Source organism: Fistularia commersonii, chromosome 5, assembly GCF_037954325.1.
Source record: "Fistularia commersonii isolate RoL2024-O1a breed Wild chromosome 5, RoL_Fcom_v1.0, whole genome shotgun sequence".
Lineage (NCBI taxonomy): Eukaryota > Metazoa > Chordata > Actinopteri > Syngnathiformes > Fistulariidae > Fistularia > Fistularia commersonii.
Genome location: NC_141288.1, coordinates 1836243 through 1855013, shown reverse-complemented (window position 1 = coordinate 1855013; position 18771 = coordinate 1836243). Strand labels below are relative to the sequence as shown.

The window sequence follows — 18771 nt, the reverse complement described above, 5'->3', positions numbered from 1 at the left end:
TTGTGGAAACACCAAGAGATAAAAACAAAAACGTCGCAGGTGTGCACTTACTTCCTCAGGTGCTGCCTGGCAGCAGGAATGTCGGACATGTCTTCGTTCAGGACGTACTTCTTGGTGCCGATGCAGTAGTTTTCGATGTATTCCGGCCAGTTCAGCTGGCGCACGTCGAAGTTGAACGTCTGGCGGAGAGAAGAGACGGGAGGAAGGCCGCTGAGACTGAGCGGCGTTGGTTTAAAACGCAAAAGCCAGTTTCTACCTCCGCCCACTAGATGGCGCAGTAGGCTAATTGTGAGTTGAAAACTGTTCATACAGATGTAAACATGCTGAAATTAAGAGGCTTTTATTGCATTTTAAACTCCACACAGTGAAGAACAAAGTCTACGGGACAAAGAATGTTCAGCCTCCTGAACCCTCATCAGGCCGGGCTGTGTAAATAAGCACGGGAGGATTCCGACTCCAGTCCAAATAGGAAGCGCAGATGTAAATAATCCCACCTTCCGGTCCTCCGGGGTCAGCTGGCTCATCAGCATGCTCATGTTCTCCGAGTTCCAGTCCCAGTCCTGGTTGCTGAAGTACTCCAGCAGGCTGATGGCTTTGTGCAGCCGGTTGAAGATACGCATCATCCTGGGAGCGAGAGATGACACGAGACGGGTGTCAGATCACTCCACAGAGCTTGGTGTGTGAATATGTGTGTGTCTTACTGAGGCTTCTGTCCAGAGAGACGCAGGAAGAGGTCGTAGATCAGGGCCGGAAACTTGTGGCTGACCAGGATCCAGTACTGGTTGATCAGATAGTTGGAGGTGATGTTGGCGTTGGGCCGTCGGAAGGCCTGCTCCAGAGGGTTCCTCTTGAAGGAGGACATCACGTGATGCTCTGCAACACGGTGGAGGGGACAGAGTCATCTACAAGAGCTGGATGAAGTCTCTTTGTGTCTGTCGCATACGCCACGCAAAGCAGGAGTATCACTTGAAATTTTGGTAGATGTAGAAATAGCAGTGAAAGAAGTATTTCTGACACGAGAAGTGTCAGGCAGCAGCACAGGAGGCTTTCTGTCCGTTAGCTTCCCCGCAGGCGCTTTCTAGCTGGCGGGGGGAATATGGCGCGCTTCTGCCGGGTTCTATTTAGAGCATCTACAACAACGGATGCACCGCGGCTTCCCGAAACCGGCGCCGTATTTCGTGGCCGGACGACTCTCGGCTCTGGTTCTGAAAGGAAAATCTGACAACGGGATGACCCGAGGGCGGCCCCATCCTCCCAGAGACGGAGGGAGATCAACCACGTGACCACGGACATTACATCACATCACCCACTGCACGCAGAGTAGGACTCGCGTGGTTTGTTTCCATAGCAACAGATATGCGGTAGCTGCAGGGGGCGGATGGGCAGGATGACCAGATCGGAGGTGACAGCCAGCTGTGGCCCGGGAGCCTGGCTGGGAGTGTCGCTGCGAATCTGGAGATGACCTCCAAGCTCTCTGGCAGCATGTTGTAATTATTGTGGTCATTTAAAAACAAAAATAAAAAAAAAATGGGCCAAAGTACCCACAATGCTTTGCCAGCGACAAGGTGCCGGATTCTCCGCGTGGCACGGGCCGGTCCCGGTGTTTTAGATTAGCTTCATTCCCGGCTCTCATCCGGCCCTGTGAGATTACACGCTTCCTCTTTCGTAACAATGAACGCAGCGATGAGACCTAATCCTGCTGGAAGCCATCTGGTAGCAATTTCCTCAGCGAACGGAGCATGTTTGCTAATCTGAGTGGGAGGGAGGTCCATTGTCATCCTGCCAGCCGCGAAGCCCTCGACTCTAATCCACGACCGCTGGGATGGAAACAAGTTCACACTCTTCACACCTCATTTCAACATCTGTGACACGGCTGTTTCTGGAATGGAACAATTGCGTTGATGTCTCATCCATCCGGATGAAGTCAGACGGTGATTTCGACTTGGGGCTTTCTAAAACTCAAAAGCTCATTCGGCGCAAACTATGAAAAGACACAGAAAGTGTGTGATGGGATGCTGGGAGAAAGAAACTGGAGCCACAATGAATCTGTACCCTTCATAACATCCCGTGTTATCAATATTCACGTTGCTGCCCATTCGAATCATAAAAGGTCTCGCGGGCACAAAACGTTCGATCTCGATTTCACCTTAATCAAGGAGTTTATCCACGAAGTAACAGAGTTTTCAACGGCAATCATGTTAAGGATCCTGCTTTCACAGTCAGATATCTTTATAGTTAGCACCAGGCTAGCCCCTGGTGATGTTGTCATAGACCTACTCTATTGAGGGTTATCTGGGGTTGTCTGCACTCATGACAGCTGAACGTTCAGTGTCCCTCATATCTTCTCCTGAGTTCCTGGGCTCTCCCATGTCCCAGGTTCACCAACACACACCAACTAACTTCATATCCTGTCGCACACCGTCCATAAATCTTCTCTTTGGTCTTCCTCTTGACCTCCAATTCCAGCATTCACTGTAATGACCCAACCATCTCAGTCTGGCTTCTCTGACCTTCTCTCCAAACATCTAACATGCCATCCCTCTGATGGACTCATTCCTGATCCTATGCATCCTGGTCAACCCCAAAGAGAACCTCAACATCTTCATCTCTGCGACCTCCGGCTCTGCCTGCTGTCATTTCGTCATTGTCACTGTTAAGAATTTTAAAGTTATTATTTTTGATCACTTCAGATATTAGCATGTTAGCAAGCAGCACTTCTGGTATTGATAGCAATAGATTTGCCCCTCCTGGCCCTAATACCCCATCTGTCTTCATCACACTCTTGCTTATCTTGCTGTCCGGTTGAGGCAGAAGGCCGCCTATACTGAGCTGGGATCTGTCCAAGGTTTCGACACATGTAAAAAGCAGCGTATGCTCACTCCTGGGGGAATCTTTGGTTTCTGTAGATCACCTTTAGAAGTGTGGTCCGGACCTGCTCCGCATGGAAAGCGTCAGCAGACAACCGGGTTGTGCTTGGGCGGCACAGAAATAACATCCGACTTGACTTTTCCCCTCCACATGCTGAGCCTTGGTCACCAGCAGGGGACGCCCTGCACCCACGTGAGCCTGACTCCACTGCACCATCAGCATGTTATGTCACCGCCGCGGAGCATTGATTTACGATGATGAAATCCAACCGGGGCAACGTTTCTGCAGGCCCGTCGCCACAAAACATCCGCCGGCACCGACGAGTCTCTTGTTACCGTGAGAGCAAAACCGCACTTACCGATCTCTCCCCAGTGGAATGGGTTGATGCCGCCGGTCGTGCAGTTGTAGACCAGAGCTGTCTTGGGTCTGCAAAGCAAGGAAGTAGAGGAGAGCTGAAGAAGCTCGCAAGAAGTGTTTGTCCAGTGTCTCTGCTCTCACGGTGCCAGGAAATACAACTGAACTCTACCGGCGGGAAAAATCACCTGAGCCTGATTGGACTGCGCATTTTAGAACTTTGCAGAAGTGCCAAATGCATGTCAGGAGGATCAAAAAAACAGAGTTTGTTGACTCTTCAGAGCATCTGTCCTGCAAGGTTTCCCGAGCATACAACGTTAGGAACCCACCTGTGCACGGCAGTGTACCAGCCCGCCGCCAGGGTGAGGTTGATGACCACGTCCACGGGGATCAGGTCGGCCACCGCGTCATTGCTGGCTCGGATGGTGCGCAGGATCCCCTTCCCGGCCTGCCGGGCGAACCGCGTCATTGGGGAGACAAAAAAAACCTGGTGCGTCACGCTCGCGATTTTAAGCGTGGAGTTCAACTTACGGCGATGAAGACTCCGCTCGGCCCGTTGAAGTTGTCAATCCAGCCCTGAGGGAGGGGAGAAACACGTTAATCCTCAGGAGACGCTACCCAGTCCGTAACAGCCTTGAAACTGACAGCGATACATGGTGGACGGCGTTAGCGGCGCTGGCCTGGTGTCTGCCTGTGATGCTGAATCACTTGCTCGGTATCATGTTACTTGCTGCAGCGGGAGAGAAGAGGAGGCTAAGTGCCAGCCATTGTCGACTTCAATTAGGTGCCATTAAAAATGAACGAGGTCGTTCGTTACAGACCGCTGCCCCTCCCAACGACCGGGGTTGAGACACGAGTTCACAAAACGTGAGCGGCCCCGAGGTGTTGAGAACCAGTCTGACGGGACTGTCCCCAAAACATGTATGCTGTATTTTCCAGCACATGTGGCAGCTTGAGGGGACATCTTGCTCTATATTTAAGCTACATATCCAGAGTTACTGATGCCGATCCCTGTCGGCACGCAACACCGCGTTTCATTTCCTTTGAATCCTAGGTACGACGGCACAACATGGCGTCCGCCAGACCCGATGTCGAACATGCGCTTACACCGTAGCGGACGGCTACGCCTCAGATTTACAAGGCCGTTCCTCGCCCTTCTCTCACAACAACCCCCTCGACACCAAGTTCAGTGGAAAGCGTCCCGGCAGTTTTGGCCTAATCCTGCTGGCAGACAGACAGCTGCGGGCTGCTCGGCGAAGAGCTCCCGCTGAAGACGTGCGAAGCCCCCGCAGCCCTCGCTCAGACTCAAAGCTGCTTAGTCATGAAAGCGGCGCTGGGGAGTTTTTAGTATCTAGGTCGTCCTCTGACCCTCCCCGGACAGCCTCGACATGAACTTTCCTCCCGACCATCACTGTGCCATGTCAGCCTCTCCGAAGCCGGTGGCCCACTTCCCCCGTTTCAACCTCTTTTGCCCCCACCTCCCTCGTCAAAGCAGCTGTTCACGTTGCCTCCTCAGCCCAGATGTTGACTAATTACGCTACACTTTGGGGCCGTGCAAAATAAAGCCGAGGAGGTCAGGAGGTCCCATCGTGAGCAGACGCCGGGACTGAAGCGTTTGCGTCCTCACCGATGACATTAGCAGCAGCAGCAGCGACCAAGCAGCTTCCTCCAATCACCTACCTCCATCCTCTTTCCCTCCGTCCATAAACCTCCTCTCTGGTCTTCATCTTGGCCTCCAACCACACCATCCTTCAACCTAAATCTTCACCATCTCTCCTCTGTCCATGTCCAAACCATCCCACTCTGACTTTTATCTCCAGAACATCTAACACGGTGGTTCTTAACCCGGGTTCCATCGAACCCCAGGGCTTCGGCGGCGGTCAAGACCCGACTCATATGATGGCCATCACCGGCTGCAGATGATCACGCTTCATAGCTTGGTCTATCTGTGCAGCGGGGATTTTGGTCAGCTTGCGTCACTTGTGACGGTACGTCGTGTGATATCTTAATATTTGAATCCCATCATACTAATTATGTGGTTGGACGAATATGTCCAAAATGGATTCACTTGTATGACGGAACGAGATGGGAGTCGGCATCCCGACCGCATGATTTGCAATGCCAAGTTGAGCAACGCTAGTCAAGCACTGGCAAAACTATGTTTTTCAAGCAGTCCTTTTTGAGGATGCTGGACATAAAAACGAAAAAAAAAAAGCCAAGGTGAAGCCGCGCATTTCGGAACCGGTCTCTCGAAGGCAACAGCAGAAGTCACAATGAAAACAGAGTGAAGTCAAAAACAAAAAAAGCGACGCAGGGAACTCACGGGGAACGGCTCCTGCCAGCTGGCTCCGACGATGGAGGGTCTGATGATGCCGATGTTGAGCTTGTCTTGCTCCTGCTGCACCACGTACTCAGCCAGGGCTTTGGTGTAGGTGTAGGTGTTCGGCCGGTCGCCGATGAGCCGCGGCGTGATGTCGCGCACGATGCCGTCGTCCATCCACCTGAGAGGAACGAGACGGGAAACGACGGATGACTGAGCCTCTGAACGTCATCGTCCCAGTTTCACGCCCACCTGGTCTGCGTTAGTATTGACCGAATTACAGAAGTGGTCTGGAAAGGACAAGCTACATGTTTATCTATTTATTCTTCCAGATGTTATTCATACTTTTATTTCATTTTTTCATATTTTTGGTCTTTCCTTTCGCATTAAGTGAGTGCTAACTTTACTTTCAGTTGATACTAAAACTGACAACCCATGTAATAGTTAGCAACTACAGTTATGTTAGCATGTGTCAGCATTAGCAGACATGTTATCGGGACTCAAACACGTCACACGTGCTGTTAGGTTTCTCAAGCTAAGCAGGTACAGTAACTCCTCGAATTTGATAATAAGCAAAGGATTCCCTTTATGTCAACTCAAATCGTCATATATAAGTAGTATACGCTATAGCCTTAAAGTAGGCTAGCCTAAAAGCTAACCTACTGTCGGTGAAAAGTCACAAGGTAGCCTAGCCTAATGTTGACGATAGAGTCGGTGTGATTGCTATCGATCTTTCGAGAGAGACGATGCCGGCTGTTTCTCAGCTCCAAATTAATCGTACACAGCTACGTTTACACGTTACGCTCTCCACTGCGCCGCACGTTGACGTCGCAACTTCCAGATATTTTCATTAAATGAATTCATTATCGGTCTAAGTCGTGACGCCCGTCGTAGCACTGAGTTGTGGTAAAGTGAGGAGTGACTGTATTAGCGATGTAGAGAAAGAGTGGGCAGCTCCGTCCTTAGCTGGCTGTATCTCTAACCCGGAGATGCTGCTGTCGTCGTACCGTTGTGCTGTGTCCGGCTTTTTAATGTTGTTTTTGATTCAACCTGAGAGCAGCGATCTCTTAGTTTTGCTGCTGACGATTAAAGTCTCGAATTCTAGAGTCCTATAGTAACATGCAGCAATTCACTTTCTCATATTGGTGACCAACAACCATTCACAGACATGAACCCATTCCCCCTCTCTTTTCCACATCAGGGAGGTCTGACTGTGTGCAAAGACCGATGTTTCCACCGCGGGCTTTTATTCCACGGCACGTTTTCTTCTGAACAAAACCGGCGGAGCTGGAATCTCGCCGGACAGGGCCGACCAGAACCTCAGCTCCGTTTGCGTCAGCGGGGAACAAAAGCCCCCTCCGGTGATCGCACGCCGCTTTGTTGCTTCCGTGCACGCCTTGTGGCGGCGCTCGCCCCTCATCCACTCACTCCAGGGATTCGATGAGCTTCTTGGGCTCGACGGGCGGCGGGTAGATGACCTCGTCGATGTGCTTGCGGTTGCAGTTTGCATAGGCGGTGGAGATGTGGATGAAGGCCTCGAGGTGGTGCATCTGCTGGGCCAGACTCAGGAGCTGCTGCGTGGCGATCACATTCAGCTGCAGGGCGTGTCTGCGGAGAGAGAGAGAGAGATTCAGCTTGGATAAGTGTGTGTGTGTGTGTGTGTGTGTGTGTGAGTGGAGGGGGGAGGAAAGGGTGTGCAAATGAGTGTGTGTGTGGGAGTAAAAGGCTTGAATGTGTGCATGATTGCCTCACTGCTAATGTTGGACAATTTGCATGCTGGACCACTTTCGCTCAGTCTGTGTGTGTGTGTGTGTGTGTGTGTGGTAGATCGAGGAGAATATTCGCGTGACGGGGTTCCTCGTCTCACAAGATCGAACATCTACCCATCCCGCTGCGGCGATCGTTTCTCAGCTCAAACTCCCAAACGTTTGCGCAGAAAAACTCCACCGCCTGTCAATCAATGCTGCGGCGAGGAGATGGACATCATGTGGCGGCGGCCGGTTCACGATAAGAAGAAGCTGAAGCCGTAATCGGCGGATGCAGACGGAGGAGGGAGCGTGCTTGGGTCCGTCTTTACTCCAGAGCAGCAAAACAGAAGGGTTATTTCTTGATTCGTTCATTTATTCATGATCGAAACCGTTCATCCGGGTTCACTCCGGAACTAGAGACATTCAACCATCCACCCTCTCGTTCTCCTGGATCGTCTCCGGTGCTCCCGCGTGTTTTCAATCGGCCTTGTTTATTTCTTCCCCGTGGGTCACCGAGTTCACCGGTTGGCCTTTGAGAGATGAACGGCGGTTTATAAATAGATTAAGAAAGAAAAGACGTCCAAGACGATCCAAAGCGCTCCGCTGACAAAGAGCGGCCCAAGTTCCGGACTCGACCTTCAACATCTCATGATTTATGGCCTCCCGCCGCTCACGAGGAGATCGATACGAGGCAGCGAGCTGTCACTCAGGAGATAAACCCCTCCCTCCGAACCACCCGTCCTCCTCAAGGGCACGCCATCTTCTCCAGGAACCACCAGGCGCCCATGTTCATGTTCTGCTGAATTTCACAATAAAAGCACCTCATGTTGATTGGGGGGAAAAAAACAAAACAACCAGATGGAGTTTGCGTTAGGACTTTGCAATCCAGCGATGTTTACTCTTCGGAGCAACTTTCCTTTCAATGAAAGGATTTAATGGCTATCGCGTGGAAACTGTCAACATTAGCCCCCACCAGCCCACCACGCTGATGAGAGAAAGGAAAAGCGCCCGCCGCGCGACGTCTCGGACGATATATTCCCTGATGTTCGGAAACATGTGGCGGATGTTTGTGGGCAGTCTTAAACCTGCGGGGCTTAAGGCCCGCCGTGTGAACAGATGGCGTCCTCTCCGCCTGATCTTGCGATCAGCGGGGGTTACGTGATAAAGCGACTCTTAAAAAAAAAACCAACTTAAAAAACGTCTCGTGGTTATAGCGTCGAACAAACGACACAGCAGTTCGCGGCTTCTCAGTTGTTTCCCGAAGCCGAGCGTAAAGGGAGCTAAAAGGGGAAAATTCTCACTTGAGCGGCTCGTCGAAGCGGATGGTGGCGGCGCAGTGGAAGACGATGTTGATGCAGGAAGTGAGCCTCTCCACGTCCTCGGCACAGATGGCCAGGCCCGGCTGCATCAGCTCGCTGCTGATGGGGATGATCTTCTGGTGGAAGCCGGGGTTGTCCTCCCGCACCCGGTCGAACAGCTGCGGGGCGGCAGGAAACACAAAATAACACATGGGTTAGCTGCCAGTTAGCGCTTTAGCTGTCAGCGACGCAAACGGAGCAACCGGCTCGCGTTCGTGTCCAGATCGTAGCGGAGCTGGAGGGGAACTCAGCAGACGGAGCGCCCGAAGGAGCACCACGAGGAACGGGTTTAAAGTTCTCCGCCGCGACATCTTCATACGTAATACGACACGGCAATCTTACTGGAAATGGAATTTGTTGACCGTATCCAAACAACACGTGGCTTCAAGCCGCCATCGCAGGAGAGGGTCTGGCCTCCTCACGTTCAAACGGGGGCGTCAGAGATATCTCGGTCTTCCCAAACAGACCTGGAGGGTCACCAACCCACCGCCGGCAAAACTTAATTTTCAAAATAAAAGCCCTACACCTGGAGTAATTCAAGGAACACCACAGCTCAGTCAGTGCTATGCTAGTAAAATGACGACCTTCATGCATGACCGTGATCTGCGGTGCATTTGGCTTCATATTACAAAACCGCCACGTGCCAAATAATCAGATGGGGCGGCCAGATAGTCTGCTTTCAGACACACACACACACACACACACACACATGAGAGAAAGTCTTCAAACCAGCGTATGAATTGGATCAAATGCTCCACTGAGAGTTCAGCAGGAAGGAGGCATTTCTGGTCCAGCTTGACCTTTGACCTCCCCGCCAAAGCGGGCGCGTGTCACCGAGCACGAGTGATGTTATTCCACCTGCTCGCTGTGCTGTTGGCGGGGAAGCCACGTGGGGGGGGGATTAACTGAACTCGTCTAGATTTTACCGGCTGGCGTCCGACAAAGCGGCACCGGGGCGGCGCAGAGGACGCCGCTTCCAAAAATCGGCGAGGGGTGCTTCGGCGCCGGCGGAACTGAGGTGCGGCCACGGGAAGGGAAGGGAAGGCGAGGGGGTTCGAATCAGGGCGCGTGCCTCCTCTGTTATTACGAATCCATGCGTCAGCCGCTCCACTTCTGCTGAAGAGGACAGATGTCGACTTGAACAGCTGCTGGTCTTTATGTGAGCCCCTCTCTCACGTACGACCCCCCCGTTTGCCAGCCGTCCGTGCTGCCAAACAGAGTCGGGGAATGCACGTAATCCCGCCCGCGCACGTCGCAGGATTGCCGTCATGACATAATCCAAACTCGATAGTTTGCGTTTCCGCCGCACGCAGCGTCTCATCGTCCCGCGCGTGATTTTGCTTCACTTTATTTTGCATGTGGGTGCGTTGCCCGGCAACGTAAACAAAAAACATCCCCGCTTTGGCGGCGAGCCCGTCGCCCATAAAGATGTCGGTTGACGTGACCGAGATGCCTGTTAAGAACCTCTTCTCGAAACACACATCTGCTCGGCGGGGGTATTATGGGATGGCGCTGCAGAGGCATTTTGGACTCGGTCACCCGTCTTAAAAGCTGTCGTCGTTACAGCCGGATTACCGTGTCCGGTTTTCACCGACGGCCATCTTGGATGGCGTTGGCTGAGAGTGCATTCTCAAAGTTCTCGCTCCTCGAGGACCATGTCATTCCTATTCTCCACGCGCCACTTGACCAGACGTCCCAGAGCTAGCATGCGATTGGACGGAAGGGTGAGGTGGGCGTGGCCAATGCGCGCAAACGCAGAAGTGTTGACATTCCTGCTGAACGCTGGGCAGCGACGGATAGATTTGAGGATGAAAGTATGAAGATCTATGTCGTACATCTAGCTGGGCGAAGACATGCAGATGTCCGATTGTCTTAAAATAAATAAGTCGAACATGTGCATCGACAGTGAACTACATTTCCCACAATTCATGCCGATCATGTAACCCGCAAAGTGACGACATCCCACCTTTAGATCCCAGTGAATCCACATCAATGCCATTTTCAACACGTGAAAATGAGAAATTTGAATGTCCAGGAAGAGAAAAGTTGCAGCAGATGGAAGGCTGTTTCAAGAAAGATGGGAAGGCCATTACATGTTTGTGCTTCAAGCACAAAAAGTGGTATGTCTTTTGTGTTACGAGGGAGGGTCGCTTGTCAAAGAGTACAATCTACGTCGGCATTTTGACACCAAACACGGAGCAAAGTATGCCAAAGTAAGCCTTCCGGAAAAACAACAAATAGTACAAGAATTAAAAAACATCCAAAAACACTGCAGCAGTAAAAGCTAGCTTTGTAAAGGAGCGACCGGTAAAAATATTTTTTCAACATGCATATGTAACATTTTGGATTTGAAGGAGCGATACATTATTGAACATTAAGGAGCAGTTACATTCATAGTACATTACATTTAGCTACATTTATACTGTTGCTGTTACATGTGGAGCTTATGCTGACGTGAGAATCAGTTCGACACCCCTGTTCCAAACAAAACAGCAAAAGAAAAATCCTGGCGCCGTCCACGTCGCCGCGACGGCGTTATCGCTATTTCTGTCAGATTCCTGAAACGCGTAGCTGGCGTGACGTGTGGAGGGCTTCCCTGCAGCGAAGCAGACAACTTTAGTCTGGTTCTTCCTGTCCCTCCGTGTACACGTCAGGGAACGCAAGTGTATTCTTTCCATGGTTATCATAGCCGGGATTTTGAAACGATTTCCCTAAAATACCCAAAACCCTTTGCAGGAGTGGGCGAGGATGCGTGCGCGGCCACAAGTGGCTTCTCATTTCGCTCGCAGCTGCTCGCTTCGCTCTTATCAGCGTGGCTTCTGCACTGAAAAAAAAAAAAAAAACCTCTCGCATCAGATAACTTTACACACCCCGACGCGTGACCGAAGCATCGGCTCGGTGACCGCCGGGGACTCGTCGTCGAGTCAGGAACCGTCCGGGGTGGAGGGTGCGTCGGGGTCAGCGGGGTGAGCGAGGCGACTCAAGAGGCGGCTCTGTTCAGGGGCCGAGGCGCAGAATGTGGGACGGCGCTGTTCTTCGGTAAAAAAAGCCCTCTTTTGATAAGCGGCCCTGTGCCAGCCTGCCGCTGCGCGCATTCACGCCGCGCCCTCCGCCCGACCCGCGGGCGTCAACGAGCCAACTGCCTTGTCGCGGAGGACAATGGCACGCCAGTTCCGAAGTTCCACCGCACACATTCCAGCGCCGATGCTTTGCCACCGGGTCGGGGACTCGGGCGCCGAGCTAACTCGCTCTTGTACTGATTTATAACATGTTTCTGATGGACGCATCAAGTTTGTGGCTAATGTAGCATCCCATTAAGTGAGTGCTAACTTTACTCGCAGTTGATACTAAAACTGACAATCCATTAGGTAATAGTTAGCAACTAAAGTTATGTTAGCATTAGCAGACATGTTATCGGGACTCAAACACGTGGCACGTGCTGTTAGGTTTTTCAAGCTAAGCAGGTACAGTAGCTCCTCGAATTTGTTGATAAGCAAAGGATTCCCTTTATGTCAACTCAAATCGTCATATATAAGTAGTATACTCTATAGCCTTACGGTAGGCTAGTCTAAAAGCTAACCTACTGTCGCTGAAAAGTCGCAAGGTAGCCTAGCCTAATGTTGACAATAGAGTTGGGGTGATTGCTATCGATCTTTCGAAAGTACTGTAGAAAAATTGAAGGTAACAAATTAAAGCTACGTTTACACGTTACGCTCTCCATTGCGCTGTACGTTGACGTCGGGACTTCGAGATATTTTCGTTAAATGAATATCGGTCAAAGTCGTGACGCACGTCGCAGCACCGAGTTGTGGTTAAGTGAGGAGTGACTGTATTGGCGATGTAGAAAAAGAGTGGGCAGCTCCGTCCTTAGCTGGCTGGAACGCTCGGTCACCGTTTGTCCTTTAGCCGCACTTGACGCAGCCTATTTCCAGTGACCTTCAGCGCAATAAATCTTACATCGAGAGCGCTCGGGGCCGCCTCTCAGGACTTTCGCCGAAACCCAACACTAATGACACTTCGCCGTTCGCCCGACAACCCAAGATGGCGTTTCAAGCGCCTCTCGTTTCTCGCCGCCTGCCCTTTTCACCGGGCTCTGCTCTTTCCGCCGGCCCCTTTTTTCACAAAAACCTTAAGCCGGGGAGGAAAAGGGAGAGCGGCGAAGGACGTAAGAAAAAGACTTTTTATATAAAAGGAAGCTAAAAAGGGCGGTGCTTTTTTTTTTTTTCTTTTGCATCGTCAGGGAAGGTGATATCTGAAACCTCTTTTGCCGCTCAGAGGATAAACCTCCTCAACCTCTCCGACAGACGGCTGTTCAGAGGTGGTTTTGAACCCCCCATGACATTTCTCCACTGCCAGTGAGAAGGTCCCTGGAGCCTCCATGATCTCCATGGACTCCTCTGGGTTCTCCTGGTTCCTCCCACAGACCAAACACATGCAGGAGGTTCATTGGAGACCCTTCACCAGGGGTCGGCAACCCGCGGCTTGGGAAAATAAATTATAAATATTTAATTGAAGTGTATTTCATTTGTGTTGATTCCTTTTTTTAACTTTTAGTCCTAAGTTGGAAGATCATTGTGATCTTGAATTATTAAATCAAATTATATTTATTATTTTTCGCCGCTCAAAATGAACGGCACACTGGCGGAAGCCGGTAAAGTCCCGATTTGCAGATGCTGTGCGCAGAAGTTCAGGCGCAGAAGTCCCATAAACCAGGTAAAATGAATATTCATGAAGATATTTTGCAAATATCTATCTTTTATTGTTTACTGACACGGTGATTTTTTTCCCGATTTATTTTTAAAATTCAAGTCAAGGCTCCGCTAAACACTCTGAAAGCCCAAAGCTCAAAATGAGTTCATTACATAAATGAAATTTAATTTTCTCCATAATACTTTGTGAATTTCAGAAGCAACACACTACACACTTGTTTATACAAAGTGTAATAAAAAGCCATAAATACAGCGGTACCTTTATTTTAGACATCAAAAAGTAATTGCGGCTCCCGGTGTTTTCTTTTCCGAGGAAACCGGGTCCAAATGGCTCTTTGGGTGTTACGGGTTGCCGACCCCTGACCTGAAGGCTCCATTGACTGCTGGAACCTTGCGATTAATGTTTTGTGTTGAGTTTAATTGATGTCTAGGGGGTTAAGCTGTGAAATATTGACTGAAAAACAAATGATAAATCAGCGCACAGGCAAACAGTGCTTCCCCTCTGGTCCCCCTGTCCTCCACAAAGACGCCGGTCAGTGTTCCTGCAGAATGAGCTCAACACCGTCGAATGGAAATGAGCCGGCCGTAAAATCTCGTGCGTTGAGGCAGGGTCTGCCAAAGTGTGTCAGACAGAAGCAATTAAAAGGCTGCTCTCTCAGCACTGACCTCCATTTCATGACATGCAAAGTGGAAATTGGATGGATATGTGCGGGATTACCGATGAAACAAAAAATAAAATAGACGTTCGAGTCCGTTCGCGGGGGCCGCAACTCCACCCGGCGCCGGGAACCCGTTAGTTTCGAGTTTCCGCTCTCCGTCCGTGAAGTGAAGAAGGCTGGAATCAGGTGCCTCGTGGGAAGCGGTGCAGAAACGCCCACACCATTAGCCCCGGGTGGGTGGGGGGGTGGGGGGGGGGGGCTGTCGGCGCTAAAGAGAAAAGGAGTTAATCTCCATCCCTCTTCGCCCCGTTGTCAATCAATGCGTGTCGCCGGCGCTCTGCGCTGGCGTAAAAACAGATTAAACAAGAGAGAGCTCTCTGGAGAGAGGTGAACCTTAGCCACGGGACGCTAGCTAAAAAAAAAAAAAGAGCAGACTCTATTGCCCACGGCGTGAAATAAATGAGGAAGCGGATGACCGAAGAGGAGATTTATGGATGGAGTGAAAGAAAACATGATGTAAGCTGGTGTCTGAAGGGAATATCCCCAAGGTAAATAAATGTTAATAACCAAAACAAACAACTGTTAGCCGCTAGTTAGCGTCTTCAAATGTCCAGCTCCTGGATATGAGCCTCCTCCACTGGAACCTCCTCGTTTTGAATTTCCACAGGCAGGAGGGGATCTGTGATGTGCTCCACGCTCCAAAAGTAATCACCGAAGATGTAGAAGAGGAAGAGCACATGGAAAACATGGAGGTGAAGCTGCCACAGCGTTTGTGGAATATTACCATGGAGTTGGAGTGTTTTTATCTTCTTCGTGTGAAGAACCCCTCTCACCGTTAGCTAACTCAGGACTTATTTTGGACAAAATTTTGACGTTCCTCTGTGAGCCCTGGAAACCCCTCTGAGGAGTGTCAAGCCAGAAGAACTTGGACCTCTTTGTCACAACGTTTCTTGCTGCTTCTGTCCATAAAAAAAACAATAAAAAAAACAGGTGACCAGTGACCACAATAGTTTCTTAAAAATGGTCCACACTATCACTATTCACAGGAAGTATCTGGTATTGAACGTGGCTTAGGAGTCCCAACAAACACCGAGTTACTTCGATAGCTCTTTCTCCGATTCTGATTCTACATCATATGAGTCCTATGGAACTGTAGACAGATCCTGATTCAGTGTAAAGCTAAGATGGCTTTAGGAACCGAGGTCCATGGTCCCAGGTTCTAGTGCTGCTCCAATGGATTACCAAAATTACCTTGTACCCGAAAAAGTTCTAGGAACTGCAAAAAGTTCTTTTTTGAGAGCGGCACAGGGTCGTGAAAGGTACCGTATTTTGCGGACCATAAGGCGCACTGCATTATAAGGCGCAATATCAATGAACTGGTCTGTTTTCATACATAAGGCGCACCACGTTATAAGGCTCATGATAAAACATACCGTATATAAAGTGGAATAAAACAGTCAGTGTAGTCGAACATGTAGAGCAAGTCTCTTGACAGGTGGCATTTTTGGGGTCCCCATACAAACAAATGTACAGTAATATGTTGAAGCACAGGACGTACCGGAGGTAAAAATACTACGTACTGTTCTCTGGTTGGTTTATGGTGGCTAGCGATAGTGGACACGTGAAGTTAGCGTGAAGTTGGAACAACGTTGTATTCCAGCGCAACATAGCTAGTTGTCCGACAATCAATCGAGCGTAGCGGCTTCGCTGCTTACAAACGTCGCACTGGAACGTTTTGACAGATTTTTGAGCGGAGTGTCTCACCTAAAACTGGTTTGAGGTCGGCAAGCACAACAAGATTCTAAGGCGCATGGCTGATTTTTGAGAAAATGTAAGGATTTTAAGTTGCGAAAAATACGGGAGGTGAATAAGGGGTCCCAACGGCAAACTCCTGGTACACAAGACCGGAAAAACACCGACAGGTACACCCTTGCGCTCAGTTACATGAAAATCTGAGCTCATAATGCTGCGAAAAGACAACAAATTGAGGCCGAGTTCCCCTTCGTCACGCAAACGTGTCACTTTTTGAAAGGCGAGAAAAAGGTAGATACTATCCGAACAACTTCTTGTGGGCTCGGGGGACTGATCTGGGATTGCAAGGGACAGCTCATCAAAGCAATCTAATGAATATGGAGGTCCTCTCATGTCTGGCTCCAGGCTATCAGTGTACACAACTCAATTGAAAAGATCAATATGTGCAGAGTAATAAGGTTTAGAGTGACAGCAAATGTAGAATTTCAGGGCTTGGAGTTCTGTATGCCGGTGGCATCGCATTCCAGCCTTGCAGACGGGTGACCTCATGCCTACCCCAGGAACACTTTATCTAGTTTCTCTCAGAGCAAACAGGCAAAAACAAAGAGCATTCACCACGGTGAATTACATGAGACCCAACCTGCGAGGCCACATCAGGACAGTGGCGACAAACTACGAATGGACGATCGTCGTTTTAACCCGATGACTTTGAAAGAGCTCATTTAAGCTCACGTTAAATCCTCTTTCGGACGGCGCCCTCCGCCCGTCCTCTGCGCTCATTTCTTCAGGAACTCGTAGCCAAACGGGTGGAAGAAGACAACATGGCGTCAGTATAACAGGGGAGAGGAATTCTCTGTCCTCACGCTGGCAAGTTTTTACAAGCCGTCCCCTTCTACTGTGCCGTCTCTTTTGTAAAATATATCATTGGTATTTTTGCTATCGCCTGAAACGGAGCACGGAACTCGTAAGTGAACACGGTACTTTCCTCTAGTGGACTCAACAACCACAGCAACAGAAAGCATGCACAGGTACCTGTTCACATATCGGCCAAAATGTAGGACGCGCCGAACCTTCAATACCGCTTTTTAACTGTTCTTTTACTTCTGGTACGGAAGCTCGTGCACACGTACCGACTTGCGCGACTAAAAAAAAAAAAAAAAAAAAATCGCCTGAGAAAACGTCACGCGACGTCACACAAAACAAGACCTTCTCGGGCCACTGAATCGCGGCCAGTAACCGGAGCCACATCTGACCACTTGTCTGGACATCTGCTGGGAATGTATTCTAAAATAAGTAACACTGTGTTCTCCTCGCTTGCGGATGTTCAACATCAAAGATTTATAGCGGGACGAAACCCTGCCCTGTGCACATTTTCTTCTAAATATACCGGGGGTTCACCGGTTTGATGCGCTCGCTTTCAGAGCGTCAGAGCGCCATTCCGAGACGTATCCATTGTCATTGGCTCGGCTTGTTATGCTAACTCGGGGGTCGGCGACCCGCGGCTCCGAGTGCCATATTTGATTGAAGTGTATTTTATTTTTGTTAGTTCCTTTTTTATTTTAGCTCTAAATTGGAAGATTATTGCGATCTTGACATGTTAGAATTACATTCATTATTTTTCAACGCTTAACCCTCCCCCTGTGTTAGTTTTCTGGTAGCATCCCCGGTGTTAACGGGTCGGTTTCGACCCGTGTCTTAAATCAGCTTTAAAATACACTAAAAATAAAAACTTAAATTCCAATTTTTTTTCTCATCTCTTGGTTACCTTGTTAGGCTTCCTCATCCATGAAAATATTGGGTTTAAAAATTTTTGTTGTGGTTCCCCGGGCCTTTTTATTGTTATTAGTATACCTCTCGATTTCAATAAAAAACAGAAAAATTAACCTCAAGAGATTAATATAAATAAATTAAAGGATGTTGTGTTACCAGAATATTAGTAAGGGGCATAGAACACATCTCTGAAATGAATTTGTTGATTTATTTTTTTCATTTTAAAATTAATTACTATAGTAACATCTATGGTGTCATGGGTCATTTTCGACCCATATATATTTTCTTCAAGAAAATGCAAAAAAAACAAAAAAATGTCGGCAATAGGACTTTAAAATAAACATCACCCTCGCGGAAGCTGGTCTACCCGCCACAACGCCATCAATTTGTCGAGACTTTCAACCCCAGGTGAGCAAAATATAGTTGTTTATATAAAGCGTAAAGGTAAGAAAAAGCAATATACGCAGTGGTACCTTTATTTTAGACGTCAAAAAGTAATTGCGGCTAGAAACCGGGTCCAAATGGCTCTTTGGGTGTTAAAGGTCGCCGACCCCTTGCTAACCATTTGGAGCTGTCGCGACAAGCTGTTTTCCAGCGAAGCACAAGTGGCCAACAAAATTCAGGACATCCAGCTCACTCCACCTCTCTAAAAACACCGGGAATGACAACCCTGTTCTGCGACTTCAGTACTCCACCTTTTGTACAATGGAGCAACATTTGTTGGAGTCAGTGCTTCGTCGGACAACCTCAAATCAAGGCTTTTCACTTTTGAATTCAACACAAGCACAAAATCGCAAAGGTAATTTCCCCCCGATTCACCACGACAACTCGTGAGAGCCTCCCTGACCTTTGGAGCTCCTGGCTTCTCTTCTCGTTTTAAAAACAGGTCTGTGCCTTTGAGTCATGAACAAAAATTGCCATTCCTCATGTCGTGGAAATTCTCCGTCTGCGAAGCATGTAAGGGGTGGTGGTTTGTTAACAAGCTACGAGTCTTTTGTGCCGTTTCGAAACTGCCAGGATTGCGGACAACACCCCGGTGAAATGTCTCAGACAGCTTGCTGTTCACACGGTCCGGGCGGGGCGGCTGATAGGCTGGAAGAGAACGTGTAAATCAACGGTGACAGAAACAAAGAGATGATAATGGACTTCGGGCGAGCCTGTCAAAACCATCAGGCACGATTGACGCTAATCGGTCGTGTCAGGAGTTCCAAGATCCCGCCTGATGTACTGAAT

At 49.4% G+C, this 18771-nt stretch overlaps 1 protein-coding gene across 1 annotated transcript in view; it reads right to left on the bottom strand.

Annotated features, from left to right (window-relative positions):
* LOC147233766 (fatty acyl-CoA reductase 1) overlaps positions 1-18771 on the bottom strand; it is a 38940-nt gene that overhangs the window by 4542 nt on the left and 15627 nt on the right. The window contains exons 3-11 of the mRNA XM_086146332.1: positions 8592-8767; positions 6971-7150; positions 5546-5723; positions 3754-3798; positions 3552-3670; positions 3227-3294; positions 702-873; positions 495-624; positions 52-179 (exon numbers count right to left, since the gene is read on the bottom strand). Of these exons, the coding sequence (XP_086002458.1) occupies positions 52-179; positions 495-624; positions 702-873; positions 3227-3294; positions 3552-3670; positions 3754-3798; positions 5546-5723; positions 6971-7150; positions 8592-8767 (1196 nt within the window). The remainder of the gene's footprint in view (positions 1-51; positions 180-494; positions 625-701; positions 874-3226; positions 3295-3551; positions 3671-3753; positions 3799-5545; positions 5724-6970; positions 7151-8591; positions 8768-18771) is intronic.